The sequence below is a fragment of the Nilaparvata lugens genome, chromosome 2, assembly GCF_014356525.2.
Source record: "Nilaparvata lugens isolate BPH chromosome 2, ASM1435652v1, whole genome shotgun sequence".
Lineage (NCBI taxonomy): Eukaryota > Metazoa > Arthropoda > Insecta > Hemiptera > Delphacidae > Nilaparvata > Nilaparvata lugens.
In genome coordinates, this window is record NC_052505.1 from 31057229 (window position 1) to 31071325 (window position 14097).

The 14097-nt window shown below is 33.6% G+C and overlaps 2 protein-coding genes across 2 annotated transcripts in view; both read left to right on the top strand.

Annotated features, from left to right (window-relative positions):
• The window catches only part of LOC111047790 (phenoloxidase 1), an 88498-nt gene that overhangs the window by 41578 nt on the left and 32823 nt on the right, over positions 1–14097 (top strand). The gene's annotated exons all lie outside the window — the stretch shown is intronic.
• On the top strand, positions 5751–7465 carry LOC111047781 (titin-like). Its single transcript, XM_022333618.2, has one exon. It carries the CDS (start codon positions 6620–6622, stop codon positions 7463–7465), a length of 846 nt encoding a protein of 281 aa, XP_022189310.2. The 5' UTR covers positions 5751–6619.

The window sequence follows — 14097 nt, forward strand, 5'->3', positions numbered from 1 at the left end:
CAGGATAGAATAAAGATAATATTTATATATGTTTATGTTCTATTGTTTTTATCTCAAATTAATTTATTGTGATGCGCTGCAGGCTAAATTATATTATTAATTGCACACTGGCCACGCTTACTTGATATAGTGGTCAGTTAATTTCCAAGAAATATTTGTGGAATTTCTTAGTTCTTCCTGGTGGAAATGAATTCATCATTCATTCATTATCATAATGATTATGTTTAGTATGAAAATGTTAATCTTTCGTGAATCTTCAGTTTGTCGTGAACTTTTGAGAAATTATATCCAATATAATAATAGATATGTGTCAAATCAAAATGAAATGAAAATTCAAATATTCATTCATATTATTTCTAACAGTATCATTATAATGATATTTCACTAATTTTTGATTGATTCATCGATTATGGTATTCCCGTTCAGACTGTTTTGAAATGGTAACAAGTTATTCAGTATCAAAATTTGGGATTCGAATAGTTTTGGGCCATGACTGTTATTCTTTCCCAAACATATTTATATGATTTTTAATTTTATCCACAAATGAATGAATGAATGTATGTATTCCTGCACGTAGCTAACGTATGGATTATTCCTTTATAGACTCTTGCATGTCACATTAATAAATCTCTGCTACAGATTTAGAAATCAAGTCTCTATGGTTTGGAGAGCATATTATTGGAGTGATTCTCTTACTCTGCTGCTTCTAATATGTTCTTTACCTTTGTTTGATTTTAGACCATAGACATGAAAAGCTATGTCCACCTGTATCACTCCATCTTTATTGAGAATTCTCATAACTCTTCTCATCACAAAGTTTCCATAATCTTGCAGCATATTGAAGTTTTGAAAAGTGAAGTAGGAGTTGAATTCAGGAGAGCCATGTCATCATTATGCGAATTTGTCAACGATATTGGGATTTAGTCAAATCCACAACTATTTTCACTTACAATTTCATGGGCCATGTGAGATTAAGAGTTTTTTTTTCAAATATCCATCAGATGTTGACAGAGATTGCGGTTATTGTAGAAATGCATGCTGCACTAAAACTTCAATGCTGAATTATCTTTAAACAGCTACCTAGTAAGAATACAGAGATCAGATCTTTTTGTTAAGAATTAATGAAGACTAGGATTTTTGTTTGATTGCATCGTGGAGAATGAAAGAACTCTGTTTCTTTTTATAGGTGAGAATACACCTTTACAATTTGCCACAACTATGTTCAGATAAAAATCGTTGGAGACCGAATAACTATTTCTTTCTATACGTTCAAAAGAGAATCACACACTTCTTCACTTGCTTCCAGACCATTGATAACATTATGCAGATTCTGTTGTCCATCAGAGTGTTGAAGAAAAATGTTATGTTCTCTTGATAAGATTATGCTTCTGGAAATCATTCTCATCTCTCATTATTCTTGTTTTACTTCATTAGATGACTTTCTTCACAATATCCAGTGATATCCATAATGATGTCAACATACTTGAACAGAATATCTTTGATGGAAGATTTACTTATATAGTAGCAGCCATTTTGGGAAAGCCTTTGAAGAACTAGCTATTCCAATCACTCAGTTTTGGATGATCGAATGAGGGTTTGCTCCAAAGCATGATCGTTTGTCACATTTATTAAATTTTCAAGGTTTCATTTGACAGAGAGTCAATGTATTGACTGTATAGAGTTAATGTTTCCTTATTGGAAATTATTTTCTACTTCTATGGGTATTTTTTTATATTTTCTAGATATAACACAGACTCTATAACATAGTTTGTGTGATTGAATGAAAAAAGTATGGGATCTTTTCTCGTACAGTTTCTATGTGCAATACCAGAGTCCTTCCTTATGAGCATGAATACAATTTAAGATAATTTAAACTATGCAACAATAATCAGTCATAAATTTCAAGTAGTCATTGATTTTGATTCTAAAAAAAACTCCACAAATAGCTCCTGACTTCTTTCAAATATACTTTGACAATCTCTCATATTTGAACCGTTCATGAGTCCTTGTAGTTGTTTCATTGAATTGATTGCTTGCTCTCACACCTTAATTATACTGATCTCCCCTCAATAGATTTCCAACAGTATTCTCTCCAAATATTTCAAATTCAGCAAAGATATCTCTCATTCCACTTTCATTCAAGTACCACCCCAAGACAATCAGTCAAACTCAGCCAGATGAAAAGTATCTATCCGTAGATATAAGTTACAGAAATCAGTTGATATAGCAGCGTTTACACCAAAGTTATTAACAAAATGTTAATAACTTAATCTTTATAGATTCTATTAGATTGAACGGAACTTGGCAAACACATATGTCCATCATATGTATGATAAGTTATGTTCGATCTAATAGAATCTATAAAGATTAAGTTATATTAACATCTCCTTAATAACTTTGGTGTAAACGCAGCTTTAGAGTTGTATTTCCTTTGTCATCAAATATTTAGTCATATCACATGGGAGTAATTGGCATCATTTGTGCTTCAACTGTAAATTTATATTAAGAATATATTTTACTCCTGTTACACGGTGCTCTATATGGGGTAGCCTATATTATTTGTTTAACTTACTCCATTACTTGACTTTCGCAATTCCAAAGTGATCATTGAACTAAATCTCTCTTAATGGAATATCAGTTTTTTATCGACTGAGAAACACATATAGGATTCCTAACAGGATGGTTTATTATAACAATGTAATCGTAAATTATGATAATGAGATGAATTTTGTAATTTTGACCATAATTAGTATATTATGATGAGAATTATCAATTATTAAGGCTTGAGAGTTAAAAAATCGTGTTCAGCGACCGAAAATACATAAGTAGCGTTCCTGAAATACATAATTTGAATGCATAGACTAGTAGGAGCGATGCGATAGACAGGCCATTACGCGCATTAATCATGGGGGAGGACCGCGCCGCAGCGTAAAAGTGCTACTTATCCCCCTCCCACCGCCGCATCTATGATCGTAACCCCCAAACTATATATATCATTGGATTCAGCAAGAAACAGCCTACAACGTTTATTGGGAGCCTTTTCCTCTAAGTCGCCTAATTACTTGAATATTCGAGAAATAACAAAAAGTCCATAATAAAAAAATACATTTTTCGAGATATTTTATTTTTTTACGGAAAAACTATGCGGTTTATCGCAAAAATGTATAAGACCACATTGAAAGCCAGTTATGTGTACATAATATTGAGAAAAAATTAAAAGCTGTAATATGAATAGTAACTGCAGGACATGCGATTTTATAAACGCGCGTTTTTTACAACTTACCCCCCTCCCCCCCAAGCTGTCGACCACCCTGGGACGTGACGACATCGAGTTTCATATACACTAAAGACCCCCTAACAATAATCCGAAGTCAAATTCTCTGCCTCTCTCATGTATGCTCAATGTAAGCCAGCGCCTGGACTATTTGTATGTTTTGGAAAATAAAGGTTTTTTAATAACTTATTGTATGTGATATGCTAATGAAATTTGAACTACTAGTGAATGTTCAAATATAGTTTTACTCATAACTATTCTTTGATCATTACTCTTTCTATTGCAACGTTCTCTTTCTATTCAACGTTTCTCAATCTAGTAATCTATGAAAACATAAATATAATAATTGTGAGCACAAATATATTTTTGAATGTAAATAAAAAGTAACAGATTGCATGAGATTTCCAAGCAGTTGTACATTATCATTATTTATTCAGTCTATTTCTAGAAGTCTAGCAACTATATTTGAATAGAAACGACATTACATTTCGGAGTCGGCAAAATTGAAGATGAAAACTCCCGGTTGCTTATTCTCATTTTCCCCGTAGAAGGAGAATTCGTATGTGGAAAATTGCATCTGACACCAAAGCAGGGCGCTGTTGAAATAAATGTTTCCACAACTAATGATAAGCAAGTTTGATATACCGTTATATGGTTGCTACTTCAAACTGTCAGCATCCCTTACGAATAGTTCCAATGCTTTCCATACAATCAATACTGATATTTTGAATTGACTCGCACTATATAATATGTAATGCAACATCCTGTACTAACTGTCGTCATGGTTGCTTGATATGAGCTTTCCTAGGGAAATACTAGTTTTGTCGCTTAAAAATTCATCTCCGAATAATATCGCGGTATTCCCGAAGTTTTGCTGTGCTTTCAAGCTGGGGTTGGAAGTATGTAATGGGAGTTTAGTAGAAACTTTCAACTTTATTAGTTCCAGTCTTATCGGTCCAACTACTTTGTATGAAAGAGTATGAGGAACTAGTACATAGTATGTGTATTTTTTTAATGAGTAACTATATACTGAAAAATTGTAATAAGATACTATGAATATATAAGGGAGTAAGTACACAATGAGGGAGAATTAAAAGTAGCATAAAAAGTAATATAATTCACTATACTTTTATATTCTTATGGAATTAATTATTATTGCTTTGATCATGAATTCTTGAATAGGTATTGTAGCTATAATTCAAACTAAATTAGGTATTTATCGTTAAAAATCAATTAGTTTATTGGAAAGTTATGAATTAAGACAACACGTCTTTCTGAAAACAACTTTCCATCTACCCAGTTTCAAATTCCTTTGGTACTCTCCCTCCATCTTTATTGTGTGACAAGTGAATTATCAGGAAAAAGATCGAAATTTCAAATTTCAAACCTTAAATTTTCATCAATGATGAATAAACATTCATAAATAATATCAATCCTTAGAAGGCTTCTCAACAGATTATTACAAGAGTTACTTAACAAGGACTTGCAGCCTCTTGTCAATAAATGGCAAGTGATCAAGACCTAACACCTAACCCAACCTAACCGAAGACATTTTAAAACAAACTATCAATAATCCATTATCAATAGCTGTGCATGGAAATCAAAAAGTTGAGTGATCACCGTTAATAAGTAGGCTATTGGTCCATGATCAATCATTACACCTATTCATACAAATCACAGGCGCACTTTCCACTATTATAATCAAGTTGTACAATTTTCCGCAAGTCACACAATAAAGTTCAGAGGCTAAGTACAGTGCTTCACGGTCTTAGTGAGATTCACTTCAAACCGTCAGCATTCATTATAAATAGCATTAATGTTTCTCAGTCAACCAATGATGACAGTAGATCTCGCAATAGTAGCCTGGCGAGCTTTGCAAGTTGGCAAGTTGAACTTTGCAAGTTAGAAAGCGCTTAGCGCGATTCGCTCAACTTGAAATTTATAAAGTCCCGAAGTCCGCGTCAGTTCATTTCTCTTGTAAACATAGAGTGTTTGAGGTTGGTTAGTTGCTAATTATTGATTGATCATGAACTTTGTGTTCTAGTGTTGGAAGATTGACGCTTCTGGATAAATTGTTCAGTAACTATATGATTTGATCCCAAATCTCTATTAGTAAATTACTTAGTACTCTCTGTACTATTGAAAATTTACATGCTCAAGTAATACAGAAAAGGGACTCACAGAGTAATACAGAAAAGATATAAAGATAATACAGATTAGACTCACACTGGACAAGAATGGTGAGTCAATTATCATGGTATGTAAAAATTATATATGTTCAGGGTGCAGGAGCCTTTTTCCAATGTAACAGGACTTCAGAAATTTTTAAAGTCGTTTAGTTGATTTATTCGAATGAATGAATTTACAAACAAATAAAATTCACGAAATTCAAGGTATGAAGAGTATTCTTGATTTGTTTTTAGATCATTCACCAATTTTTTTTTTTTTTAGTTTAAATTGTGTCAATTTTTTCAGTTCAGTCTTAGTTTTCGTGAAGTGGGGGATTGCACCAGTGGTTTGCTAAGAATTGAGTACAAATTCAGCAATCTCCCCCAAGGGAGAGGACACATGAACCTCTCACATGAACCATCCCTGCTGGAACTTTAAAGTAAACTTTAAATATTCTCTGTACTTTTCCCACTTCATTTCATGAATTCATCGATTCATATTCATTGTCTATTTACTCTCATGCATGAATAGGCCAACAGTATTGTGATAATGGTTGAAAGTTGTTCTACATCTATTGGTTCAGAGTGAAGCATTGCAATGAATTACAATGATAACTCCGACATAAATAATTATGTCTTACTTTCATGACTCAGATCCATCTCCTCATTCATTATTCCATTTGATGAGACTCTCTGGCACGCAAGGTTTCACAATTGTTTCAATTAATTTTCTAATTAATCATATTGCTAAATCAAGCACTCATCTAAGTGTAGAAGAAGTCAGTTTGAATAAAAAACGTAACAGTGTAAAGAGAAAGCAGGGAATGAGAAAAGTGACGAAAGGAAGAGGCAGATCAAAATAAGATCTAATAGCAAGACATCTTATAACCATTACCAAAGAGACGAGAAATTCCATAATATTGTTCTTTCCTCTGAGCTATTGCATAACATGAAGATATGATACAACGATTTTTGCAGTAAATAATTCAGAGGAAATTCATGTGAGAGAGTATAAAGGAGGGGAAGTACAGTTCTGGAAGATGTGTATAAAAGGAAAGAATTTTAGTGGATAAGTATCAGTTGTTCTCAGTTGAGGTAACAATCTAACAATAATTTGCAAGAGTTCTCGAATTCAATCCCAGTGTTTTTGAATAGCTTGCAATACTTAGAAAGTAATATGTCGAGTTTTCATGGGTTAATAGTGTTATTGTGTGTATTAGGTCAGTCATTGAGTGTTCATCAAACTTCCAATGTGAGCGATAAGGATAGTAAACAAGGCAAGAGGGAGATATTTGATCATGCGATACACGAGGATCAAGGTCATCACATAAGTGAACATGGAGAGTTTCTTCGTTTGAAACCATTGGAGAACGGAAAATTTCTGGAGGATTTCCACCACGACCAAAAACTACATCATCATGGTTTGAAACTTGAAGATTCGACTCACAATCATCACGAAGATTTCAAGGAGCAGAAAACTGTAACAATCATCAAGAACATACCAGTTCCTTACCCAGTTCAGGTCGAAAAGAAAGTAACAGTTCCAGTGGATCGTCCGTACCCTGTTCCAGTTCTTAAACCCTACCCAGTCACCGTTGAAAAGCACGTTCCAGTTCCAGTCAAAGTACCGGTTCCTGTGAAAGTAGCAGTTCCAGTACCTGCTCCCTACCCGGTTGAGAAACGAGTACCATATCCAGTGACAGTACACGTGGAAAAGTCCTATCCAGTGGCTGTTCCAAAACCGTACCCAGTCTTCATCGAGAAACCTGTTCCAGTAACCGTTATCAAGAAGGTTCCAGTGAAAATCCAAGTCGACCGGCCTTATCCAGTGCATTTCCCAGTGGAAAAGCCGGATTTTCATCATCAAACTGTATATAATCCAGGTAAGGAACATTCTTCGGTAGGTTTTAAAGGAAAACATGGATCTTATTCGCATCATATAGCACATGATCTCAACGGAAGTCATGAATATAGTACCGGAAAATTTGAAGAAAGCAAGAGTGGTTATACAGTTCACTTCTAAATTGTATTTGAAAACTTAAATCTATTCGTATTTGATCAAATATTTTGTATGTTTTCAAATTGTTAATAAACTATCTACGTCACAAGCAATTCTCGTTTTTCATTTCGAACTTTTTGGAATTTTTACACCCACATTATTCTCTTAGTAGCCTTCTATTCAATGTGAATTATTCAATATTAGATATTATGGCAAACTCACATCCCAGTAAATGATTATTCAATCTCCACTTTGAGACTATCAAATAGGATTGTTGGATGGAACGATTTGTAATTATTGTCACAATGATTCAATTATTGAACAATTGAGAAATTTTCAATTTCTAGTGAACTATATAGTCCAAAAGCTGAAACATTTTTATTTTTCAATGAGCAGCTAGAAATTGTGAGGATTGAAATTCTTCTTATTAATGATAGATGTCCACCATATCATCTTTTCCAAAAGTACAAACGTACTGTTTGTACTGCTCGTACTGAGCAGGTTAATGTTTAACTTTTAGTTCGAGTCGCACCCGCAATCGACTTTCATGTGAAGGTGCGTACTGACTTATGCGCCACAAACACGAGCATTTCAATTTTCATCAGCTGATGCTATGCTGTATCTTCCTGATCCTGTACAAATAGCATCATCTGATAAGAAGTGGAACGCACGTGTTCGTGGCGCATACGTTTGTATGTACCTTAGCACAAACACATTGAAAAGCATGAGATTAAACAGAAAAGTTGAGTCCCGATCGCGTTTCAGCACGATGACATCCAGGTGTTTCATGTTTGCTACCTGATCAGTTGCATCGATCGGAACTGGAAGCTAAACCGCGACCTGCCCGTAATGTTCGTACAAGACATGGCAATTTATCATATGATTGTTGATTTGAATGAATTTCAAATAAATGAAGAATCAATTTCAAAACATTAATTCAAGCCTATCAATAGAAGAGCTGACCATTGAAGAACAGCGATTTCGTCATCACGTCAACAGCCAATAGGAGCTAAGTAAGTGTCAAAAAGTCGTACAATAAGTACTGCTCTGGAACTAGTGAATAGACAAACATACTTGTGAGCACGGTAAATAGAAGAAGACGGTAGGTGTCACGCGCATGTTTGTGCTAAATTTCCGGTGTCGCTGACGTCATTTTATATCCAATCATCTGTTTTTAACAAATAATTATCATAAATTGCCAATAGGTGTTATAAACCTCGGTTGGTGGCGATGACGCAATCTAGCTGGCTGGCCACTGCGCACACACTTCATGACCCCTACCGTTTTCATCTAAATACCGTGCTTGTGAGTAGACTAGCCTAGACTAGTCTAGAGTTGTCTTTGTCTGATTCACTAGACTAGTGAATAGACAACACAGCCGTTTGGACCCAGCTTCAATACTTTCCTAATGAATGTTAAATATTGGGCACCGAGCTTCGCTCTGGAGTACAAAAGCATAAAAAAATTATTACGAAAGAAGAAATTATAATAACATTCATACAGAAATGTTCTAGCTAATCACAGTAAATTGAGATTAATTCCCAGAGGAATGCAAAAATTTCCCTCACAAAGGCCCAGTTACACAAAAGCCGGTTAAATTTTAATCCTGATTAACTTCACGTGAACCAAATCAGAGAAGACCATTTCAAAAAAGATGGATCCACTGGAATTTATCAGGATTGAAAATAACCCGGCTTTTTTGCAACCGGCACTAAGTTGAATGATTACAAAAGTTCAATAGCTGAGTCATAATTTTGACACAGTCCCACACACATGAACTCGCTCACTCACTTCCATCACCAACAGACGACGAAAAAATTATTATCAGCTGTTTTTCCAAGGATGAATAATAATTTAATAATAATCCTTTAATAATAATAATAATCCTTTTAATGTCCTTCAGCGAGTTTTCCCAGGGATGAAACCTAGTGCAATCGAATCTTTATATTATAAACCAACTATATTCTGAATTTCGTGAGAATCGTTAAAGCCGTTTTCGAAATCCGGTGAATTACAAACATCTAAACATCTAAATATCTAAACATCCAAACATATAAACAGAATATAAAGAAAATAAAAATCTCAGTACCCTTTTTTTGAAATATTTTATCACAACATGTTTCGGACATTTATGCCATTTTCAAGTGATATCACTGACTTGAAAATGGCATAATTGACCGAAACATGTCGTGATAAAATATTTTAAAAAAAGGGTACTGAGATTTTTAATTATTTTCTTTATATTTATATTACAAGTAGCCCTATACAGGAAAGAGATATATAAACAGAAGTTGCTCGTTTAATAGTGTAAGATACTTGATACCAATATCTTATCACTATAAACTAAGTGGATCATATGGAGTTTATCACAGCAGTGGATTTAATTAACGTTCAACCGCAGAAAAAGGGGTTATCAATAACCACGTGGGTTATCTATTATAGTTTATTGTATTATCTGCGGTTTAACGCAGATAGAACAGCGCGATTTCAACACTTGTTCAACTTTCAACACTCAATATGATTAAAAGAAAATATCAATCTCTATTATTCTTATTATTAGCAGATTGATAACACTTTGATGTTAATAAATTAAATTCATAATATGAAGTGATATTCAGAATAAACACATCCTGGTGGAAGCTTTTTTATAAATATTGAGAAAATTTTCATTATTGAGTATGTATTATGTATACAACTTGAATAATCAAAATTTTCAAAATGAAGTGGAATGATAACATTCACACTGAGTTTGATTGTCTAACTCATGTAATATATTTAATACTAAACGGAAGCGAATAGAGAAAGGTCTCTCTATTTGCTTTGATACTAAACTACTCAAGAAAAAAGATTTTAAGTAGGCTTATTCATAATAATGGATCAATGAACTGTGCTGCGATGCATATTCTCTTTGTCATTTTACTTTTGAGGATTTAAAGAATACAACATTAATAATATAAATATAAAGAAAATAAAAATCTCAGTACCCTTTTTTTGAAATATTTTATCACAACATGTTTCGGACATTTATGCCATTTTCAAGTGTAATAATATAAATATAAAGAAAATAAAAATCTCAGTACCCTTTTTTTGAAATATTTTATCACAACATGTTTCGGACATTTATGCCATTTTCAAGTGTAATAATATAAATATAAAGAAAATAAAAATCTCAGTACCCTTTTTTTGAAATATTTTATCACAACATGTTTCAGACATTTATGCCATTTTCAAGTTCTTCATATTTATATTACAAGTAGCCCTATACAGAAAAGAGATGAACATTAATAATAGATTATGATAATCATTTGAATTCACTCTATTCAAACTACCGTACTCCAATCAATGCAATCACACCAACAATATTCACAGATTCATAACATAACAAATATGTACAGAGCTTCCTCCCCATTTCCAAACACATCAATCAATAGTTGGTTATTAATTTGTGTTAACTAGCTCTCCTACTAACTAACTTTGCACTAGGAACAATAATCCAATTTCATGCGAAGCTGCTCTATGATTTGAATTCGAATTGAAACCGGCTAACTGGTTGGTAGAAGCGAAACAAACAATAGACGATAGTAAGTTGGTCTGAGCCAACAACTATGACTGATTTTGGTGAATGAATTTCCTGGTAAAATTAATATTTACATATTTAATATGTACAACGTTCATGTGTTTCCTTTTTCTGTTGATCTATGTATTCCTATTCTTCTATATTATCTTCTTAAGCTGTTTCTTTTCTACTGCTTCTTTGCACTCCTCATTAATTGTTTTATTTTCTGAATTTTCTTCTTATTCTTCTTCTTTCTCCTCCCCTTTCTCCTCCTCCCAGGCTTAAAATGAAGGCAGCAATTCTATTCAATCCTCTTCCTTCTTTCTATCTCATCTTCTTCACTTGAATCTGTCTTTATAATTTTTATCTATTCCATATCACTTCCTTATTCTGTTCTCCATCAAAAACTCTTTCTCCTGCTTCAACCCAATCCTCATCTCATCTCTTTTCCTGGTCTCATTTCACTTTCCTTCTTTTTTGTCTTGCTTTTTCTTTTTTCGCTCTCATTCTCCTTTATCACTCATCATCATTTCCTCATTTTAACTTCACCTTTCACAGCCTTCTCCTTTCAACTATTCTTTATCACTCACGCTTATTTTTCTCTTTCTCATCCTCGTTATCCTTTCCCTCCCTTTTTTCTACTCTTCCCTTCCCCTTCCTTCGTCCAAAGTTTTCTTCTCCTTCTTCTCCTCCTCCTCCTCCTCCCCTTCATTTCTTCTTTCTTCTTTTTGCTATACTCTTCTTAATCGTGGACCACAAGGAATATACTTGTTTCAACGAAACTATTACACACATACAATTCAATCTCATTAAAACATTATCAACTCTAATGTACGAAGCTACAAAATCTAACAGAAATATACATATGAATGTCTTCATTTTCCACTTTACATATTACAAAGATAGCGTAGACGAACTTTACATATCTTCTTCTTCTCTATACTTATAAAAGGCTAAGCCCCGACAGACTGAAATCACACCACAGCCCAACTACTGAGCCTAAAAACTTGAAATTTTGCACGATTGTTTTATGGTAGCCTGAAACATCCACTAAGAAAGGATTTTCAGAAATTTGCCCCCCTGAGGGAGCTGGGCCCCCCCAAAATTTTGTACTTTTAACCGCTCATTGCACAGCAAAGTCATGAGGAATTTTTTTGTTCAGCTACAAAAAAAATTAGATCTATGCAGAAAAATTTCGATCAGGAGCACAGGGGGGTCCAGGAGAGGGCATTTTTCGAAAATTTTGATGTAAAATCACACTACAGCTCAAACTAATTGTCCTACAGACTTGAAACTTGCACAATATTCTTCAAACATGCTAGACGTGCACTAAAACACGGATTTTGAGATATTTTGCCTCTAAAAGGGTTTCAAAGGATGAAAAAGGATCATATTTAGTAAGGTTATGAACATGGTAAGGTGAATGCCATATGGAACTGAGATAATTGACACAATCATGATATTCTAACATAATGTTATAATCATTGGAAAGCTTAAATAATTTCATCATCAGCTGATCGAATTTAATTTTCCATGAATCGAAAGCGCTAGCTTGCCACGTGTTTGTTCCATTGTTGTATGAGTCTCATATATATTATCTCAATGTCATTCCGATTACAACAGAGCACAGATATTCTTTGGTTAGGAGTTTTGTTGATAATTCTTTTTCAAATTTTATTGCAAAAAAAATCACATTGAAAAATTTCTTAATAGACAACAAGATTAAAAAAACAAGATGTCAAACATAAACCTATATTCATTTGTAGCATGGCCAGAAAAAGACAAACTTGAGTACTAGCCGTGAGTTCATTCAATATAAATCATATTTTTGTGTTGATATTTTGTGAACAAGAAGTACGAGTTGATGAGAGATGTGAGTAATATCTTTTATTTGATCTAGATGGTTATTCATATTGTAGTAGTCTGGGTCACTTCAATTAAAGTTTTTTATTTTGTGGCTAATAAATGTCATACGTATTGATTGTCCATAATGCAAGTGATTAAACTAATCAAAATTAATGGCTTACTGGTCCTTCACAGAATTTATAGTATTCCTGGTGATTGAGCCTGTCTTTTTTCAGTGTTGACTATTAATAAAGCTTTATTTACAACTAGCTTACCTGGCGAACTTTGTACTGCCGAAAGTCAATGTACACTTCACTTTATTTGGTGAATCATGAAATTTATCTGACAATCAATATTTTCATTCACATCGGACTTCCTATGTGCTTATCATGTGCCTAAGAAGATAATTTTGAATAAAATTTAGAATTTAGAAATAGGCCGACACATCTAGAAAATACCTGAGTCTATACCTAATTCATGCAGGTGACGGGCTAGAGTCAAGAAAACTTCAATTAATCTTGCCATGCCTGATTTAATAGGTTTATACTATAGAAAATCACTACAATTTGAAATAATTGAAAAATACAAACAGTTTCAATAAACATTGGCAACTAAAATCGAACAACAGAAAGACATTTCATGTTACTTTGTTGACATTCTTCATCTGATTCGGGGGCGCATTACTATCCCCGTTTAGATAGCAATACGTCACAAAACCAAACATATCAGTCATCAAATAACAAATAATTAACTTCAACATAAAATTACTCAAGAAAGAAAAAAACCCGTTGAACCCAAGTTTCGTCGATAATAACCCATATAACCATTTCATAATAATTTTGAATACCCACTTTTGATTGACATTCTCGAATGAACCTTTGTTTCACTACACTGCACTTTCGTTGGTCTGTACGTTGCTTTATCGTCAGGGTTACGGTACCTTGTTTGGCGGTGAGCTTTTACCGGTTGAATTTGGCTTGACGGCGACGTCCTCTTACGTCCCTAGACCTGTCGTCTGAACGGGTGTCTTGAAGCGGTGTTACATAAAGTTGCGAACCCAAGGGGTGGTAGTACAAGAAGTTGGTTGGGAACACACATGAACCGCTGTAAATAAATGTATTACAGCATTAATTTCTACTCTTCCTACAATTCATCAAAAGCTAAAACAGGAGTTATCTATTGATTACAATTAATTAAATTCTTTCATTCTTTGAATCCTCATTTTATATAGATTTTATCTTTAAACTACTGATTC

Excerpts from the sequence above, each read along its gene's own strand:
- LOC111047781 (XM_022333618.2), top strand. The coding sequence starts at position 6,620 with ATGTCGAGTTTTCATGGGTTAATAGTGTTATTGTGTGTATTAGGTCAG.